Raw genomic sequence first — 16,420 nt, forward strand, 5'->3', positions numbered from 1 at the left:
GGGACGTCCTCGCCAAGTTTGATATAATGCACCACGGGGAGCGGGTACCTACAAGTACTTCGACACTCAAGTCAGTTGGAGCGGAATATGCAAGGATCACAACTATAAGATTGAGTTTACATATCTTTTACTTGTAGCCTGAATTACCTTTATATACTTGTCTTTCACTAATTACCTTGAGTAATGCTTGGATCTTCCATGAATGCTAATGAATGTCTCATTGCAATTGTCGTAACATTCTAAGTTAATATGCTATCGCGGTTACTATAGTTCTTACCTACATTTGTTTGACATACCTCTTTTAAGCTGAGATGTACTCGCTATATGTGATAAGTGTGGTTTTTACGGTTGCACTATGAAAGTTGTCCTGACTGAGATATGTCAGTACCATCTTAACCTAGATGTATCAGACTTTACACAATTGGTAGGTTGTTTTGACCGAGATGTGTCAAGACCATTTTGGCCTAGATGTATTAGGATCATCTTGGACTAGATGTATCACGCCTAATGGCCTTACATAATACATAATCTATTCAAACATTATTGAACAACATTCTAATATTTAAAAATGTCAAATTGTCAACTTACATTATTAGAATTAATAAAGAATTATAATAAAAAACTTGCAAAAAATGATAAAAATACTAATAAGGGTTGTTGTTGGTGGGTTTCGGGTCAACCCACCTTCAACATAACTCAAACTTGTTTAATCTCCCAGGTTAAGTGAGTCAGGTCCAATTTGACCCACATTTAAAAAAATAAAAAATTTTCCAACGCAACCCAACTCAAATATATGGTGCACTAGGTTGGCTTATAGGTTGAAATTCATTTTAACATTTCTACTTATGTACTAAAAAAATCTAGGTGTTATCTAAGAAGTTTATATATATTGTAATCCTTAAATAGATATGTTACGTTTGATTTTCTCAACATTGATTTATTTCCTTGTTTTTCGTTTACAATAACTTAAGAAACTTAACTTCATCATCTCAACCAATAAATAGATTCACTAAATCTCTTGCTAAAATACGTTCAGTAAATTTTGAGCTTATTATCATAGATATTGCAAATATCATGAGTCATATATGCTTAACTCTTTAGCATATTAATGCATAATTTCTTCATATTTTAATCCATTTGTATGTTTTCAGCAAGCTTTTTAAGAGTTGGATCATATTTGTAATTATTATTAAGTGATATAAAAAGGTTATCTCGATTGATTAGCATTTAAATTAAATTTGGTATTTCAATTGCTATCTCGGAACTTTTTAATTTCTTATGCATTCTTCATTTTTGTGAATTGCACTGTTCAACGAGATTTGAGAGAGCGAATTTTTCTGATATAGTGCACTCGTTTTTGATCATTTTCGCGGATGTGGGAGATCATATTTGGGGGATGGATGGATTAATCCATCATCTCAAAACTGCGAAGATAGTGCATAATGTTTAGGCAGATGACAAAACTGCCTCTTTACTCTAGTTTCCATGCAAGTAAAGTAGTTGCTATGGAGGGGGATTGTTGCGTTCATCCATGGAAGGGAAAGAGGATGAGGTGGTTAGGTGTGGTGGGCGAGTAAGAGGATGAAGGGGTGGGCTGTGGTGGCACACATGCAGAAGGTGATGGCGTGATGGTGATGAAGATATGCACCGCTTAGCTAACCGGTGCGGTGCAAGTGTGTGTGTATGTGTGGATGGCACCAGTTACGTAACCGGTGCCTTGGCAATGAAGGGATGACATCGGTTACGACACCGGTGTCGTGTGTGTGTGTTGTTGTTTTTTTTACTTTTTTTAAACTTTTTTTTAACTTTATATAACTTTTGTTAAAAATTTAATTGTTTAAATTTTTTTTTTAAATTTAATTGTATAATTTTTTAAGGTTAAAATACTTCGTTGGTCCTCGTTTTTGTCGCAAAATCTCAATTTGGTCCTCGTATTTTTATTAGTCTAATTAGGTCCACATTTTTTTAAATTAGTATCAATTATGTCCTTTCCGTTAGTAGAGAACTAACACCGTTAAGTAGGTGCCACGTGTCAGCTCCTCATTTTTTTGAATTTTATGAATTTTTTGAATTAATTTTTTGAATTTTTTTTGAATTTTTTAATTTTTTTTAAAAATATTTATGTCACGTGTCAAGTTTGTAGTGTGCCACGTGTCAATATAATATGGTGACACGTGTCAAATTATTGTATGAATCTCAATTTGGTCCTCATTTTTTTTAATTTGATTTGATTTCAGTCCCAAATTGTTTTAAAAAATTTTAATCTCATGTGCTCCAAATTTAGAACAAATTTAATTTTTTTATAAATGTAATGATGATACTTTTATTACAAGTGTTATTTCTATTACATATTTTTAACAATATTTAATTTATTTAAATTTATATTTTACATTAAACTTTATTTAAATTTTATTTTAAAATTATAAATATATAGATTAATAAATTTAGGTTTAATTATGCCTTTGGTCCCCCTTTTGGACTCTAAATCTCAAATTGGTACCTGTATTTTTGGAAATCTCAAAATGGTCCCCTTTTTAGTTTAAAAGTCTCACTTTTGCCCTTTCCGTTAAGTTTGGGTTGACAGCGTTTGGTGAACAGTGACATGGCAAGGTTGACAAGTTATTGAACAGTGACTTGGCAGGAAAACAGTGACGTGGAACGGGCAGGTGTAATTAAATTAGGTTTAGGGTAAGTTAAAATGTTAAATTAGGGTTTAGGGTTTTTATAATTTAAGCTGGGATAATTATTTTTCAAAAATATCAGAATTGTGAAATTAGGTTTAGGGTTTTTAAAAAAGAAAGCTCGAGAAAATTTGGGGAAACTGTGGTGGAAGCTGTGGAGTGCGATCTGTCTCCTTCTCCATCGTCATCACGCGTGCAATCTTAGGTTATTGACTTGATCGCATTCATCTCAAACGCTGGAGCAATCTCAGGTTAGTGACTTTCCCTATTTTGGTTCGGTGCTTTTGTTAGGTGCATTTGTTCGGTGGCTTTTTTTGTCTATTGAAAAGTTTGCTTTTTGGAAAGCAAATGGTAGTGTTGTCGGTGAAATGCAGTGTATTATTGAATATTGTGCTTATTTCAGCATGGGTCTGTGTCATAGCATGTGGTCCTTTATTTTTTCGTTGTGGTCCCCCTTTTTGAAAGTGATATTGTGTGTTTCTGTACTTTGTATTTTTAATTTTTTTTTAATGTTTGTTGGTATATGAATATTATATAGGTGTAGTTGGTGAGTATTATAAATGGAGGAGGAAAAGTTTGATGTAGTGTTCCATCACGGAGGGAAATTTGTGAATGAGGGGAAACTTATATATGCTTATGGGGAAACTACAACGCTTTCTTGTGACCCGGATCGCTAGAGTTATTTTGAGGTCTTAAGTATCTTGAAGGAGATGGGATATGTTGGGGGGAATGATTTGTGGTATTGTGTGGGAGGTGGTTCAGTTTTAAAGGATAGGTTAGAGCTCTTAAGTGCTGATCGTGGGGCCATGCACATGGTAACCATTGTTAGGATACTTGGTGAGGTTCATCTTTTTGTTATGCATAGGATGTGTGATGAACCAGAAATAATAGAAATGTTGGAGTATAATGTTGGAACAGCAGATGGTGGTGAGGTGGGCGAAGTTGGTGAGTTGGGTGGTGAAAAACAGGATGTTGTGGATAAGGAGGGAGATGAAGGTCAGTCAGAATCTGTTGGAGAGGGTGACTGTGAGTTAGATAAGGTGGGAGAGGGTGGTCCTGCACCTGTTGAACCTGAACCTGATGTTGTTGAAGGTCAACCTAATCTAGGTGAACCTGTTGGAGGTGAAGGTGTTCAAGGTGAACCTGTTGAAGGTGAAGGTGTTCAAGCTGAACCTTTAGAACCTGAACCTTTGCAAGCTGAACCTCATAGGGAAGATACTGTTGGTTTAGCCAATGTTGGTACAAGTGATAGAGTTGCTCATGTGGACAGTTGGAGTGATTCTGGACGTCATGGAAGTACTCAAGAGAGTGTTCATGGTATTCATGACGAAGGATTAGTAGATGTCTCCATTGATGCGGATATGGAGCACGAACCTCATAAATGGTAGGGTAGTGTACTTGTTGAGATGGAAAGCATTGGAGAGGAATTGGGTGGCCCATCAACCAATAACATGGGTTCTAAATCAACAAGTGAGGAGAGTCACATCCCCCCTATAATGGCAGATAGAGGGTTATCAGATAATGAGTGGCATTCAGAGGAATTGGACAATGATCAACCTATTGGTGAAGGTGATCTTGATGACAAAGATGATGGTGAAGAAGGTTATGGTAAATTTGAGACATTTTCAATCCCAAATCCATGAGTGAATATAAGTGGCAGGTTGGTACATATTTCGTTGAGAAGTCAGAATTTGTGGAAGCCATTAGGACCTATGCTTTGGAAAATGGAAGAAGTCTGAAAATTTATAAAAGTGATAAAAGAAGAGTTAGAGTAAAATGTTTGGGTGCAGATGGAAAATGTCTGTGGTATGCATATTGTGGATATATGAGTTCAATGAAGACGTGGCAATTGAGGATAATCATTGACCAGCACACCTGCATCAGAGAGTTCAATATTCGTTTAATTAATTCTAAATGGCTAAGTAAGAGATTAGAGAAGACTGTTAGATCTAATCCAAAAACCAAGGCTGTGGAAATTCGAGAAAAGGTTAGTAGGAAATATAACATAGGTATTTCTAGGTGTATGGCCTATAGGGCAAAGGCAATGGCCGTAGACAATGTTGATGGGTCATTTGCTGAACAATACAAGAGGTTTTATGATTATGCACATGAACTTCTTAGAACTAATCCTGGATCAACAGTGAAATTAAAAGTGAATGAGAATGAAAGACAACCTATGTTCCAAAGGTTTTATGCATGTTTCAAAGCTTGCAAAGATAGTTTTATGTCTTGCAAACCCATAATTGGACTAGATGGATGCTTTTTGAAAGGGAAGTATGGAGGAGAGTTATTAACTGTTGTTGGAAGAGATGGGAACGATCAAATGTTACCTATTGCTTATGCTGTGGTGGAGGTGGAAAATAAGGATTCATGGACCTGGTTTCTGGAGCTCCTTATTGAGGACATAGGTGGGACACAATTGTGTACAGGATGTACTTGGATTTCAGACCAACAAAAGATACACTGATATGTTCATTAAGCTTTTAGATGCAATTTTATAAATTAATTGCCTAGTAACATTTATTTTCTGTCATTTAAACATCAGGGGCTGTTACCAGCTATTCAGGATCTACTTCCTGGAGTAGATCAAATATTATGTGTTAGGCACCTATATGCCAATTTTAGGAAAAAATTCCCAGGTAAAAATTTGAAGAGATTGATGTGGAAGGCAACTGCTTGCACACACACAGAAGGTTGGGAGCAAGATATGAGGAACATCAAAGAGCTAAACGAAGATGCCTTCAAATACTTGTTGGCCATTCCACCAAGGTATGTTTTCAAAACTGTTATTGGTTGTAGTTGTCATTACAAACTGGGATAATAATAATGTAATTATTGTGGAGCAGGTTTTGGTCACGATCTAGATTCACAACAATTGCCCAATCTGATACATTGGTTAACAATATGTCTGAAGCCTTTAACAATGTCTTAGTGGAATCTAGGGGCAAGCCAATAATCACGATGTTGGAGGAAATAAGGCTATACATGATGCACAGGTGGGCTAAGAACAGAAAGAAGGTTGCATCATATGAAGGGAACATCTGTCCCAAAATCCTGACAAGATATAACTTCAAAGCAAATTTGACAAGTCATTGGATTCCTAGGTAAATTTGCTCTTCCTTTGGTTCGCTTTTTATTGTATTTACCCACTTCTATATAACCACTTATATCATCATGTGCCAAAACCTTGCAGTTGGTCAGCAGACAAAATTTTTGAGGTGAGACAAGCATCACATGTTGATGATAAGTTTGTGGTCAATATCGATGAAGCATCATGCACATGCAAGAAGTGGAGCATCACTGGGATACCCTGTTGTCATGCCCTATCAGCCATGAGGTTTCTAAACATAGATGGAAAAGATTTCATCTCCACCTAGTACAAGAAGTCCACGTATGAAGAGACATATGCATCCATTATATACCCAATCAATGGCCAAAGGGTGTGGGAGGTTACACCATATCCATATATTTTACCTCCTCCAAAAAGATCATTACCAGGCAGACCAAAAAAGAAGAGGAGATTGCGGGAATGGGAGCTACGAAAAGATGACACACAAATGACCAAAGCAGACTTACGCAAGAGGTGTCGCATATGTAGGAAAATTGGCCATAATAGAAGACATTGCCCTCAAGCACCTGCAACTGAAGCACCTACTCAGCCATCCTAGCCACCATCACAGCAACCAACCCCTGCAACTGAAGCACCTACTCAGCCATCCCAGCCACCATCACAGCAACCAACCCCTACAACTGAAGCATCTACTTCGCTATCCCAGCCACCATCACAGCAACCAACCCCTGCAACTGAAGCATCAACTCAGCCATCCCAGCCACCATCACAGCAACCAACCCCTGCACTATCACAACCAAGTTCACAACCTGCACAACCTTCTACGGCAGCACCAACGGGTTCAGCTCAACATTCTGACCAAGGAACACATGGGCGTGGAAGACCAATGATGAGGCCAAAACTAAATGCAAGGAGGGGACGCATATGGAAACCCTGACTACATGTGCTTTCCTTATTATAATGTTTTGTAGCTTTGGTCTATAATTACCTTTTTGAAAGACAATTTATGTACTATTAGATGAATGTATTTTGTCAATCTGTGTAATTGGTATTTGGGGGACCACTTTTTTGTCCATTTCAGTTATGTTATAGTGGTCCACTTCATTCACAGATGTTAAACATTTGCTGCTGAAACACGTTATTTATATATCAAAATCTATATTGATGTCCAATTCTCATATTCATGTCCAAATTAATTTCACCTTTTGCATATGGAATTTATGTTTCAGTACTGGTGCATTAAAGGTTTCCTGCCAAATTTTGTTAAACAGTTACTGATATCATTCATTAACTTTTTAAACCTTACATAAACAAAATCATCTACTACATTAAAGGTCTGCTTGAACAAGATACAACAAAATCTACCCCTGCGCACTATATATCACCTTTGGCAGGTCACACACTCATTCTAATTCACCAACAAAAACACACTAATGATGTTCAATACAACGCAAAGACAGACCACACCAATCAACACCTTAACCCTTTTTTTCTAATGAATTAATACATATTTTGATATCAGCAACTACTTCTTCAGACATCACACAACCGTGCTTGCAGAACCCCCTTCTCCCATCCTATACTGATCAAACCAACTGAAGTAATTGCACCCACCACACTCTTCACTTCCACTCTGATGCAAATATACCATTAACGTCAGTTTTTATCAAAAAACACAAAAAATAACACAAAAACAAAACACAAATTACAAAGGACATTTCCTTGAAGTTTGGACAACCCAAAAACCTTTTTCCTTTGTTCTTGGTTGTTCTCGCAGTTCTCAACACAGCCTTATCACCACAATAACAACTGGGCGTGACATTGGAGCTTTTACACCCACCTGCATTGCAAAAATTGACGCTGCTCTTCTGCTTTCCTCCAAGATCTGAACTTGAACAGGACCCACAAGACACACAACTGGCTGGATTCATCACAGAACATGGGAGAAGATGACAACAAAATTAGAGATTCTACATTTTCTAATGCTGGTGGCTTAAATAAATAAAGATTTCCACACCATTCCACCTATAATTGACACGTTTCAGTAACAAAAATCTACCTCAGCAACCACAAACGCCGTTTGCCTAGACTTAACGGAAAGGGCAAAAGTGAGACTTTTAAACTTAAAAGGGGACCATTTTGAGATTTCCGAAAATACAGGTACGAATTTGAGATTTGGAGTCCAAAATGGGGACCAAAGGCATAATTAAACCATAAATTTATATTCGAAATATTTTTATAATATTCAATATCAACAATATTTTAGAGTTGGCTTAAAAATAACAATTTTATAAATTCAAATGTAAAATTTTAAAATAATTTTATAAAAAATTAAAATAAATATATTTAAGATTTTAATATTAAATACAATTAATATTATTAAAATATTTAATAAAAATATCAATTTTAATAAAAATAATCATAACATTATATAAAAGTAAAATTTGGTCTAAATTTGGAGTGCCCTGAAATTGAAAATTTTTAAAAAAATTTGGGATTCAAATCAAATCAAATTAACAAATATGAGGACCAAATTGAGATTCATACAATAATTTGACACGTGTCACCATATAGATTGACACGTGGCACACTACAGACGTGACACGTGGCATAAATATTTTTTTAAAAAAATTAAAAAAAATTTAAAAAATTTAAAAAATTTAAAAAAATTTAAAAAATTTTAAAAAATTTTAAAAATTTTTAAAAAAATCAAAAATTCAAAAAAATGAGGAGCTGACACGTGGCACCTACTTAACGGTGTTAGTTCTCTACTGATGGAAAGGACCTAATTGATACTAATTTACAAAAATGAGGACCTAATTTATACTAATTTACAAAAATGAGGACCTAATTGAGACTAATAAAAATACGAGGACCAAATTGAGATTTTGCAACAAAAACGAGGACCAACGAAGTATTTTAACCTTTTTTATATTCATAAAATTTTTTTTTTTTATTTTAAGATTTTATATAATTTTAATATTTTTTAATTCGTATTAATTAATTATAATTATTTTTATAACATCAAATTACAAAATCATTCTCTTTTTCCATCAAGGGTATTTTGGTAACTTTCTAATTCTATCTACTTTTACAATTTATTTTATTTATCACATTAATCAAATCTTTTATTAACTTTCATAAAACTTATCTCCAAATCGAGTCACTTTGTCCTCTAAATTTACTCAAAAAGCATAAAAATTCATTCACCTAAATCTACACAACATCTTCACACTCTCTCCCATATCCATTCCCAAAACCCCCAAAGAAACACACCTTTAAAGGACAATTGTAATCCATTAACAACACTGAAGAAAAACCCTTTATGAACATGTCTTTCTATAAATTCAAATATAAAGCTATAATAGTTTTGTAGTAATTTGGTATGCTTATTATAATACTTAAATAGTATACAAAATAATATTGATAAAATAATTTCATGATGACAAAAACAAAAAATGAAAAACTAAATTTATAGATTCGTAACATCTGAAATACAAAGAAAAATAAAATAAAACATAATTATACTTAAATTAAAATTTCAATAGTATTATGAATATTTATTAAGTTTATGAGTAGAATAAAAAAATGAGAAATTTTTTTAAAGTTAACTATTATTTTTTTTAAAGCAGTTAAAATATGTGTCGTTAAATATTTTATTTGAATCCATTTACGTTTGTCGTATAACTATTTTCCAATTTTTTAATCCAATTTTGTGACTTTATTTTAATCAAATTTTGTGACTTTTTTTAATGAATTATTTAACTATTTCATGGTATTTTTTTAATGCTTAGCATATTTCCTCTGATAAGAAAAAAAAAAAAATAAACGCAACCAATAATGAGCCTTCACAATCAATAACGCGCTATCAAACTCCACAAACCTGGTTGTTTTTTCAACAGGATGCTTTTTGACACAGTCCAACCCTGCTTCTTCTGCCTGTGTCTGTGTCCGTGCCCGGTACTCCTTTCTTCTTCCTTTTCCTCACTTTCCCCACACCCATAGCCTCTCACCAACATGACCGATTCCAAGGTTGAAACCATTTCACGATTAGCCCAATGGAGAATCGACAACTTCGGACCCTGCTCCTACAAAAAATCCGACCCTTTCAAGCTCGGAATTTGGAACTGGTACACACATCACGTCACACATCTCTATATACTTTGATTAGTGTCTTTCTTGTGTTGTGAGTGATTGTGCCTGAATTGTTATCGTATATGCATGTGTGATGTTTGATTTATCGTCTATTATTCCCAGGTACATTTCCATAGAACGGAACAGGTACCTCTACATACATATCTTTCCTGAGCCTTCTCGGCTTTCCAAGGAACAGCCACCTGTAGCTCGCTTCATCCTACGAGTCTCCAACAACTCTGGCCCTACCCGCAAGTTTTACATCTCCCCTGGTCTGTACCACACTGCTACTCCCTTGTTCCATTTCCTCTTCAATAGTCAATGTTTTGAATTGGGGCTTTTGCTTTCTGTTATTCAATCTTAATGTTTAGACCAACATGGTGTGCGATATGTTTGTCAAATAACAATTGATTTTCAAATGTCTCTGAAATAACATCAGTTTTGAGAACGTAGTTTCTTAAATGAGTTTTCATACGTCGAGGAACTAGTCTGTGACGTGAAAGATTACTATTTGACTATCGGTCAAAGATACCCTTTGCACCCCAAAACTCTTAATATTGAGATAGGGAGTGGTTCAATCTATTTCCATGTCGGTGAGTTTGGAATAACATATATTTGGAGAAGGGAGCTTTTTAAATTGGTTTTCTGACCAAAAGAATTAGTCTCTGATACGTGGCCCTCAGCTTAAGATATCTTGGGAGCCAAACAAAATCTTCATATTGAAATACTGAGACTTTATTGATCCATGTGTGTTGTATGTCTTGTGAGTGAAAGAGACGGAAGATGGGGATGTTGATTACAGAAGATATGGCAGAATATTTGATGGAGATTATACCTGTACACCAAGATTTTAGATTCTGATTTTCGTTACTTAGTAGTTATTATTATGTGGCTATTATCAAGAAATCGAGTCCTTGGTTAAGTAAGTTGAGATTCCCAAGATTAAAGAGGTTGTAAAGACTGATTCAATAAAATTTGGATTATGTACCCTAGACTGTCTGATCCAAGAGTGCGTATGATAGTTCAAGAATATCAGGTGGCACAAGACTGTCTTGACCAGTTGCAGCTCCTGCGGAAGAAAAGTTGCTTGTGAAGGTGCGTGCATGGGTGTCTCACCATGGCGTTTGGACAGTTGGATAGATCGGTTCAGCGTGATCCCAACCCTATCTTTTCCGGAGAAGTCTCTAAATACCATGCTAAAGTCTAGGGAAGAGAGAAACATTGAGATGATACTCTCTGTACCTAAGACAACATGAGGAACGTGGGTGATTCATTTATAATACAATAAATAGAGATGATTTCCTCAAATAACAAATATATTATATGGGAATAAATAAAACCTTTCCTAATTTTATATATATATATATATATATATATATATATATATTCTAGAATATATAAAATCAGCTCATTATTTCTATAGTTATAACAAATAAAGTTTTTTGGCAATGTGATTTGAGAAGATGGAAATATGCACCGTAAGCTGTCAGTCATTAAGAACTTGTCATACATGATAAATTTGTTGATCTTTATAATAATTATTTTAGAAGTCATACCAAACATATGATTGTCTGAGAGTGCATAGAAATTAGTCTCATGTCATTTTTGGCTGTATGGCTATTAGCGTAGCTAGCTTTATACGAAAAATTACATCATCTCACTGTTCTTCTAATGCATTCTGCTAGACATGACACAACTATACTTCCTCTTCTCTGTTCAAATTTTGGGCTACGTTGTTATGAATCTGTTTATTCAAGACTGTATATAACCATCCGAATCTTTTGGCCTTCTCTATTTGCCCAGCCCTTGTGATATGTTGGTTTATTGTGCTTGTTCTATTGAGTCTGTTGATGCCATAGATAGATAGGGACAGTGGGTGGGAAATGCATGGTAGGTGGTTTGGTTATTTTTCATTTAGATAAATTGCTATAATTTTTCTGTTCAGTGCATTACTTATTTGGCAATGCAGAGTTGGATGCCGTGGACAAAATAATAATAAATAAAAAATGAGATTCCAAAAAATGAAAAGAGGAAAAAGAGTAACATTCTTTATTGAATAGGCTGAAAAGAACACAAAATAGGAGAGCACTCTCTCCTCCAAGGGTTTCCCCTTCACAAAGAGCTAAACCTCAATCTACAAAATTATCATTCTTCCCTCCAAGGAACTGATTGGTCTAATTATATAGACCAACTCCCAAGTGACAACACTGCATCCACTTAGTTTTTCAGTCCTTCCTTTATTCATCGCTTCCTTTATTCTTATCTTCTATAATAATTTTTTCCACCGCTTCCTTTTGTTTCTCCTTCTACAATAAACCTTCCATGAGATCTTGTGTTGCTGCTTCCACATATGTTTTCCCTACTTCAATTTGCTCTGGTTTAGCTTCCTTCAATTCTTCTTCTTGTAATTCACCAATTGACTTAGAATTTGGTTCAAGCTGCTAATACTGGTATTTCTTCATCTGTTATGTTGTGACAAGCCAAATTTAAAGATTCAGTTTCATCCTTCATAGGCTGGTTCACATCGTTGGCATACTCAACCCATTTGTTTATAACACATTCGTTTTATTCCGTTGCGTCATCACTAACGGTTAACGAGGAATCAGAGCAGCAACGTCTTCACCAGCCTCCACATGAGTCAAAGTTGTAGTATGTTGGTAAGTGTTAGATATATTGTTAGATATCTTAGATATCTTATCTTTATCTTATATCTTTAGTTTCTTTGTTATTATTCCTTGTCTTGTATATTGGGCTTAGCCCATGTCTGCTTTATTATATTACCCTATGTGTATTTTTACAAAAGAGGAGATTAATCTCACTTATTTCACTATATTCAGTATGGTATCAGAGCCTAAGGTTCTTTTTGGAAGTTTTGTTTCGTTGCCTCTGTCACTGCCTCGCCATCGCTAGAGTTGCCGCTGCTGCCATTTGCCGCCACCATCATTGTCACCAGAGCATCAATTTTGACCGACGACTACATGATTTTGATCGTCTTGTCCAGGCGACCATCGTGCCGTCAACGATTGATAATTCTTTTGCCGAACAAAAACAAGACAAAGACTGGGAGAGTGGGAAAGATACACAAGAATATTAGAATGAATTTTAGATATATCACATTAATTAGGGAAACATTAATTAGGGAAACATAGCGTCTATTGTTTATTAGGGAAAATAGATATTGTTTGATATTGGTAGATATTGTTGATATTGTTTGATATTGGTAGATATTGTTGATATTGTTTATTACAATATCTTCTATTTACCATATTTATGTTTGATTGCCATGTATACTTATATCACTCTTTATTATAAATACATTTCATCCTATGTGTATTTTAGACACAAGGGAGATTAACCTTATTCAGTTTTTCTAAATATTCAACATCCTCTTTTAAGAATTCATATTTATAATAATTTGGGATACATTAGATACAATGTATGAGAGGGAAAGGATGAGAATTCTAAAAGATACATCTAGGAACTAGGTCTAGCATAAAACATATAGTACTCTACAATAAATCCTATTTAAGACTATTTATTCTAACAAGAGCTAAATTTTGACTATGGTATCTGAAATTTGATCCCTGTAAGCATGATGTTTGCTTCCTAATTTTGATATAATGTGGGCTAAATTCTGATTATGGTATCTGCTTTTGTACACATACACTCTTCAGTTCTGTTTACCTGCAAGAAATAAGGCTAAATTTGCATCACCACCTCAAAATGCCACTGTGAAGATTAAAATTACATTTACCATTACCAACTTCAAGATTGTATATTGAAATGCTGACACAGGTTATGTCGTGACTTGTATGTGCTTCTAATGTTCAGTTCATGAAAGGGTGCTTAGGACAAGTGACGACTTTGTCTGGCCTGTTGATACTGCATTCCTTGGTCGCTTTGTCATTGATGTTGAATTTCTTGACCTGAAGGCCTGCCCTGGGAATGTGAGTCCCTGATTTTTATGATCATTACTATGTTTATATGATATTGATGTAAGTAGTTAATGTTATAGTGTATCCCCAAATACAACGGTGTTTGTTTTTGCCTCTAAATATCCATCTGCTTATAAAGTACTGCTATAAGTTACTTGCGAAGCACTAAGAAGCACATGTTCTTTTTCTAATCAATTGTATTGTCTGGAGTGACCCTTTGAAACTGTAATAGATTGTTGTTTTTCTAACCTTTGATCAATTCTTTGAACAGGGTGGAGTAACCAGATCTGTATGGCCATCTGATGGAAAACTACAAACTGTTGCAGATCAAAGCGCTCTTCGATGCCTATCTCGCATGCTTGACGAGTCTATACATGCTGACCTCACCATCATTACTGCAGACGGTACTCTGAAGGCTCACAAAGCAGTTTTATCAGCTAGTTCTACAGTGTTCCATGGCTTGTATCTTCAGAATGGTGATGAAGAAGATACATCTACAATCCACATGGAAGATATGTCTCAAGAATCCTGCAAGTCCCTCCTTAGTTACCTGTACGGTACTATAAACCAAGAAGATTTCTGGAACCACAGGCTTCCATTGCTTGGAGCAGCCAATAAATATGAGATTGGTGATCTCAAAGACACCTGTGAAGAAAGCCTACTAGAAGATCTTAACTCGGGAAATGTTCTGGATAGGCTAAATGACGCTTGGCTTTACCAGTTACACAACTTAAAGAAAGGATGCTTCACTTTCTTATTTGATTTTGGTAAGATATATGATGTCAGAGATGAAATAAATACGTTTTTCCAACATGCTGACAGGGAGCTAATGCAGGAGATGTTTCAGGAAGTGCTTACAATTTTGAAATAGGTTATCATGAAACAATTATCATTCTTATATCTTTCCAATGATGGATCCTTCTGTATAATGATGTTTAGTGTAACTTTGTATTGTGCTATATTATAATATGATGTGGATATTAACCAATGTCAAATGAGGAAGTACATTACTTTGTATGTAATTGCAACTTCAGTTTTATCGGTTTTTCTATCTCTACTGTATTCACAAGTCAAATATTTTCTTTGGGGCCCATTATCACTTTTCAAGCTGAAAGAAGACCCAAGTATGGCTCCAAGGATGGAATTAATACTCATGCTAATCTGGTTAGTTTGCTGTCGAAGTAAAGGGAAATACGTCTTTGGGATGTTAGATGCTGCTAATATCATGGAAAATGGTTGCAAAGATTAACGGACAAAAGGTTTAAAAGACCAAAAAATAAGAACCAGTCTCTTCTGTAAGAACTTTCTTTAATTTACATTTGCTTTATAATTCCTTATCTTTGTTTAGCCTTCATTGATTGTTCAGCATTCTCGGTTTTAGGCTGTGTGATGATAGCTGCAATATTCTTGTCAAATTGGGTTTTGGCCACTGGTTTCCTTTTATTAGTGAGGACCAAAGTCAGGGAGAATAAAAGATTCCCTCTTGTGCTCATACTGTGGTGGGTTTTCTCTTCTCTCGTGGATGTGCTCTCTTTGCCTGTAAGGGTGGTGAAAGATTTGGAAGTCCCTCTTTGGTTTTGGTGCACTTTTAATCAAAGTCCTTCATATAACAGTTATGCTAATTTTTTATGCTTTGTTAACACTTGTATTGTAGGTGTTAACACAGGTGCCTCTTATATAGGTCCTTGTTGATCACAAATTTTGTGAATTTTTTTATTGGGAAATAATGAGGATTCAAGCCTTCAATATGGATTGGTTCTTGCATTTGTTTTCTTCCTTGCTAAGACTGTGGAGTCATCAAGTCAAAGACAATGGTACTTCAGGCTCAACAAATTGGAATCCGAGTGTGTGCAGCTCTTATGCCTCTAATTTACGGCAACTTGTCAACGATGAAGTGTACATTTATTTGGAAGATGAAAATCATGTACATTTATTGTAAAAGGATTATTTTGAAAAACGTACTCAAGTAAAACCTTATAATTTATTTTTTTTCGATTTCATAGTTCAAAACATCATTTGTCTAAAAAGTTTTAAATAACAACGACAAGTAAAAAAAATTACATCAACTTTAATATTTCATTTAAACAACTTAATAAAAGATAATAAAATCTTAAGTTCATCTCATCCTCTCGTCAATGTACTCCACATCAAAAGCATCTACATTATTACTTGTTCTCATATAACACACGTCATATGATCGTCACACACATAACAAACACACAAAAATAAACAAATAGAGGTAAACTAACCACAAATAATGATATATAAACGAAATTTAGCGAAATGAAACATTACAAGTAATACTCAACGTCATATCTATGTAAAATACTTGAGCATAGCAATCACAACCACGCACTGGTTTCCCTTCACATGTTTCCTACCACATCATCTAGTTTCCTACAACCAAATGGTTTGAGTCGTCCTGCCATCACAGCATCTGTCTCCCCTACCCCTAAAGGACTTATGAGTAATAACTTTGGTGAATCGCACACCAAACACTATACTCAACAACGAGTTGGAATTAAGGTGAAACATCTTTCCCCTCCCACTACCTCGCACAAGCGAGAGAATACGGCACTTGAACCCATCCTCTTTCACTA

At 35.0% G+C, this 16,420-nt stretch overlaps 1 protein-coding gene and 1 pseudogene across 1 annotated transcript; both read left to right on the plus strand.

The window, feature by feature from the left end:
* Positions 1-4,087: 4,087 nt before the first annotated feature.
* On the plus strand, positions 4,088-6,058 carry LOC114194977 (uncharacterized; annotated as a pseudogene).
* Positions 6,059-9,613: 3,555 nt separating this feature from the next.
* Positions 9,614-14,857, plus strand: LOC114194491 (BTB/POZ domain-containing protein At1g21780-like). Its single transcript, XM_028084751.2, has 4 exons — positions 9,614-9,881; positions 10,009-10,157; positions 13,717-13,832; positions 14,092-14,857. Exons 1-4 carry the CDS (start codon positions 9,769-9,771, stop codon positions 14,689-14,691), a joined length of 978 nt encoding a protein of 325 aa, XP_027940552.1. The 5' UTR covers positions 9,614-9,768; the 3' UTR covers positions 14,692-14,857.
* The last annotated feature ends 1,563 nt before the right edge of the window (positions 14,858-16,420 follow it).

This window comes from Vigna unguiculata, chromosome 8 (genome assembly GCF_037176805.1).
Source record: "Vigna unguiculata cultivar grain cowpea cultivar isolate G323 ecotype 2 chromosome 8, ASM3717680v1, whole genome shotgun sequence".
NCBI lineage: Eukaryota > Viridiplantae > Streptophyta > Magnoliopsida > Fabales > Fabaceae > Vigna > Vigna unguiculata.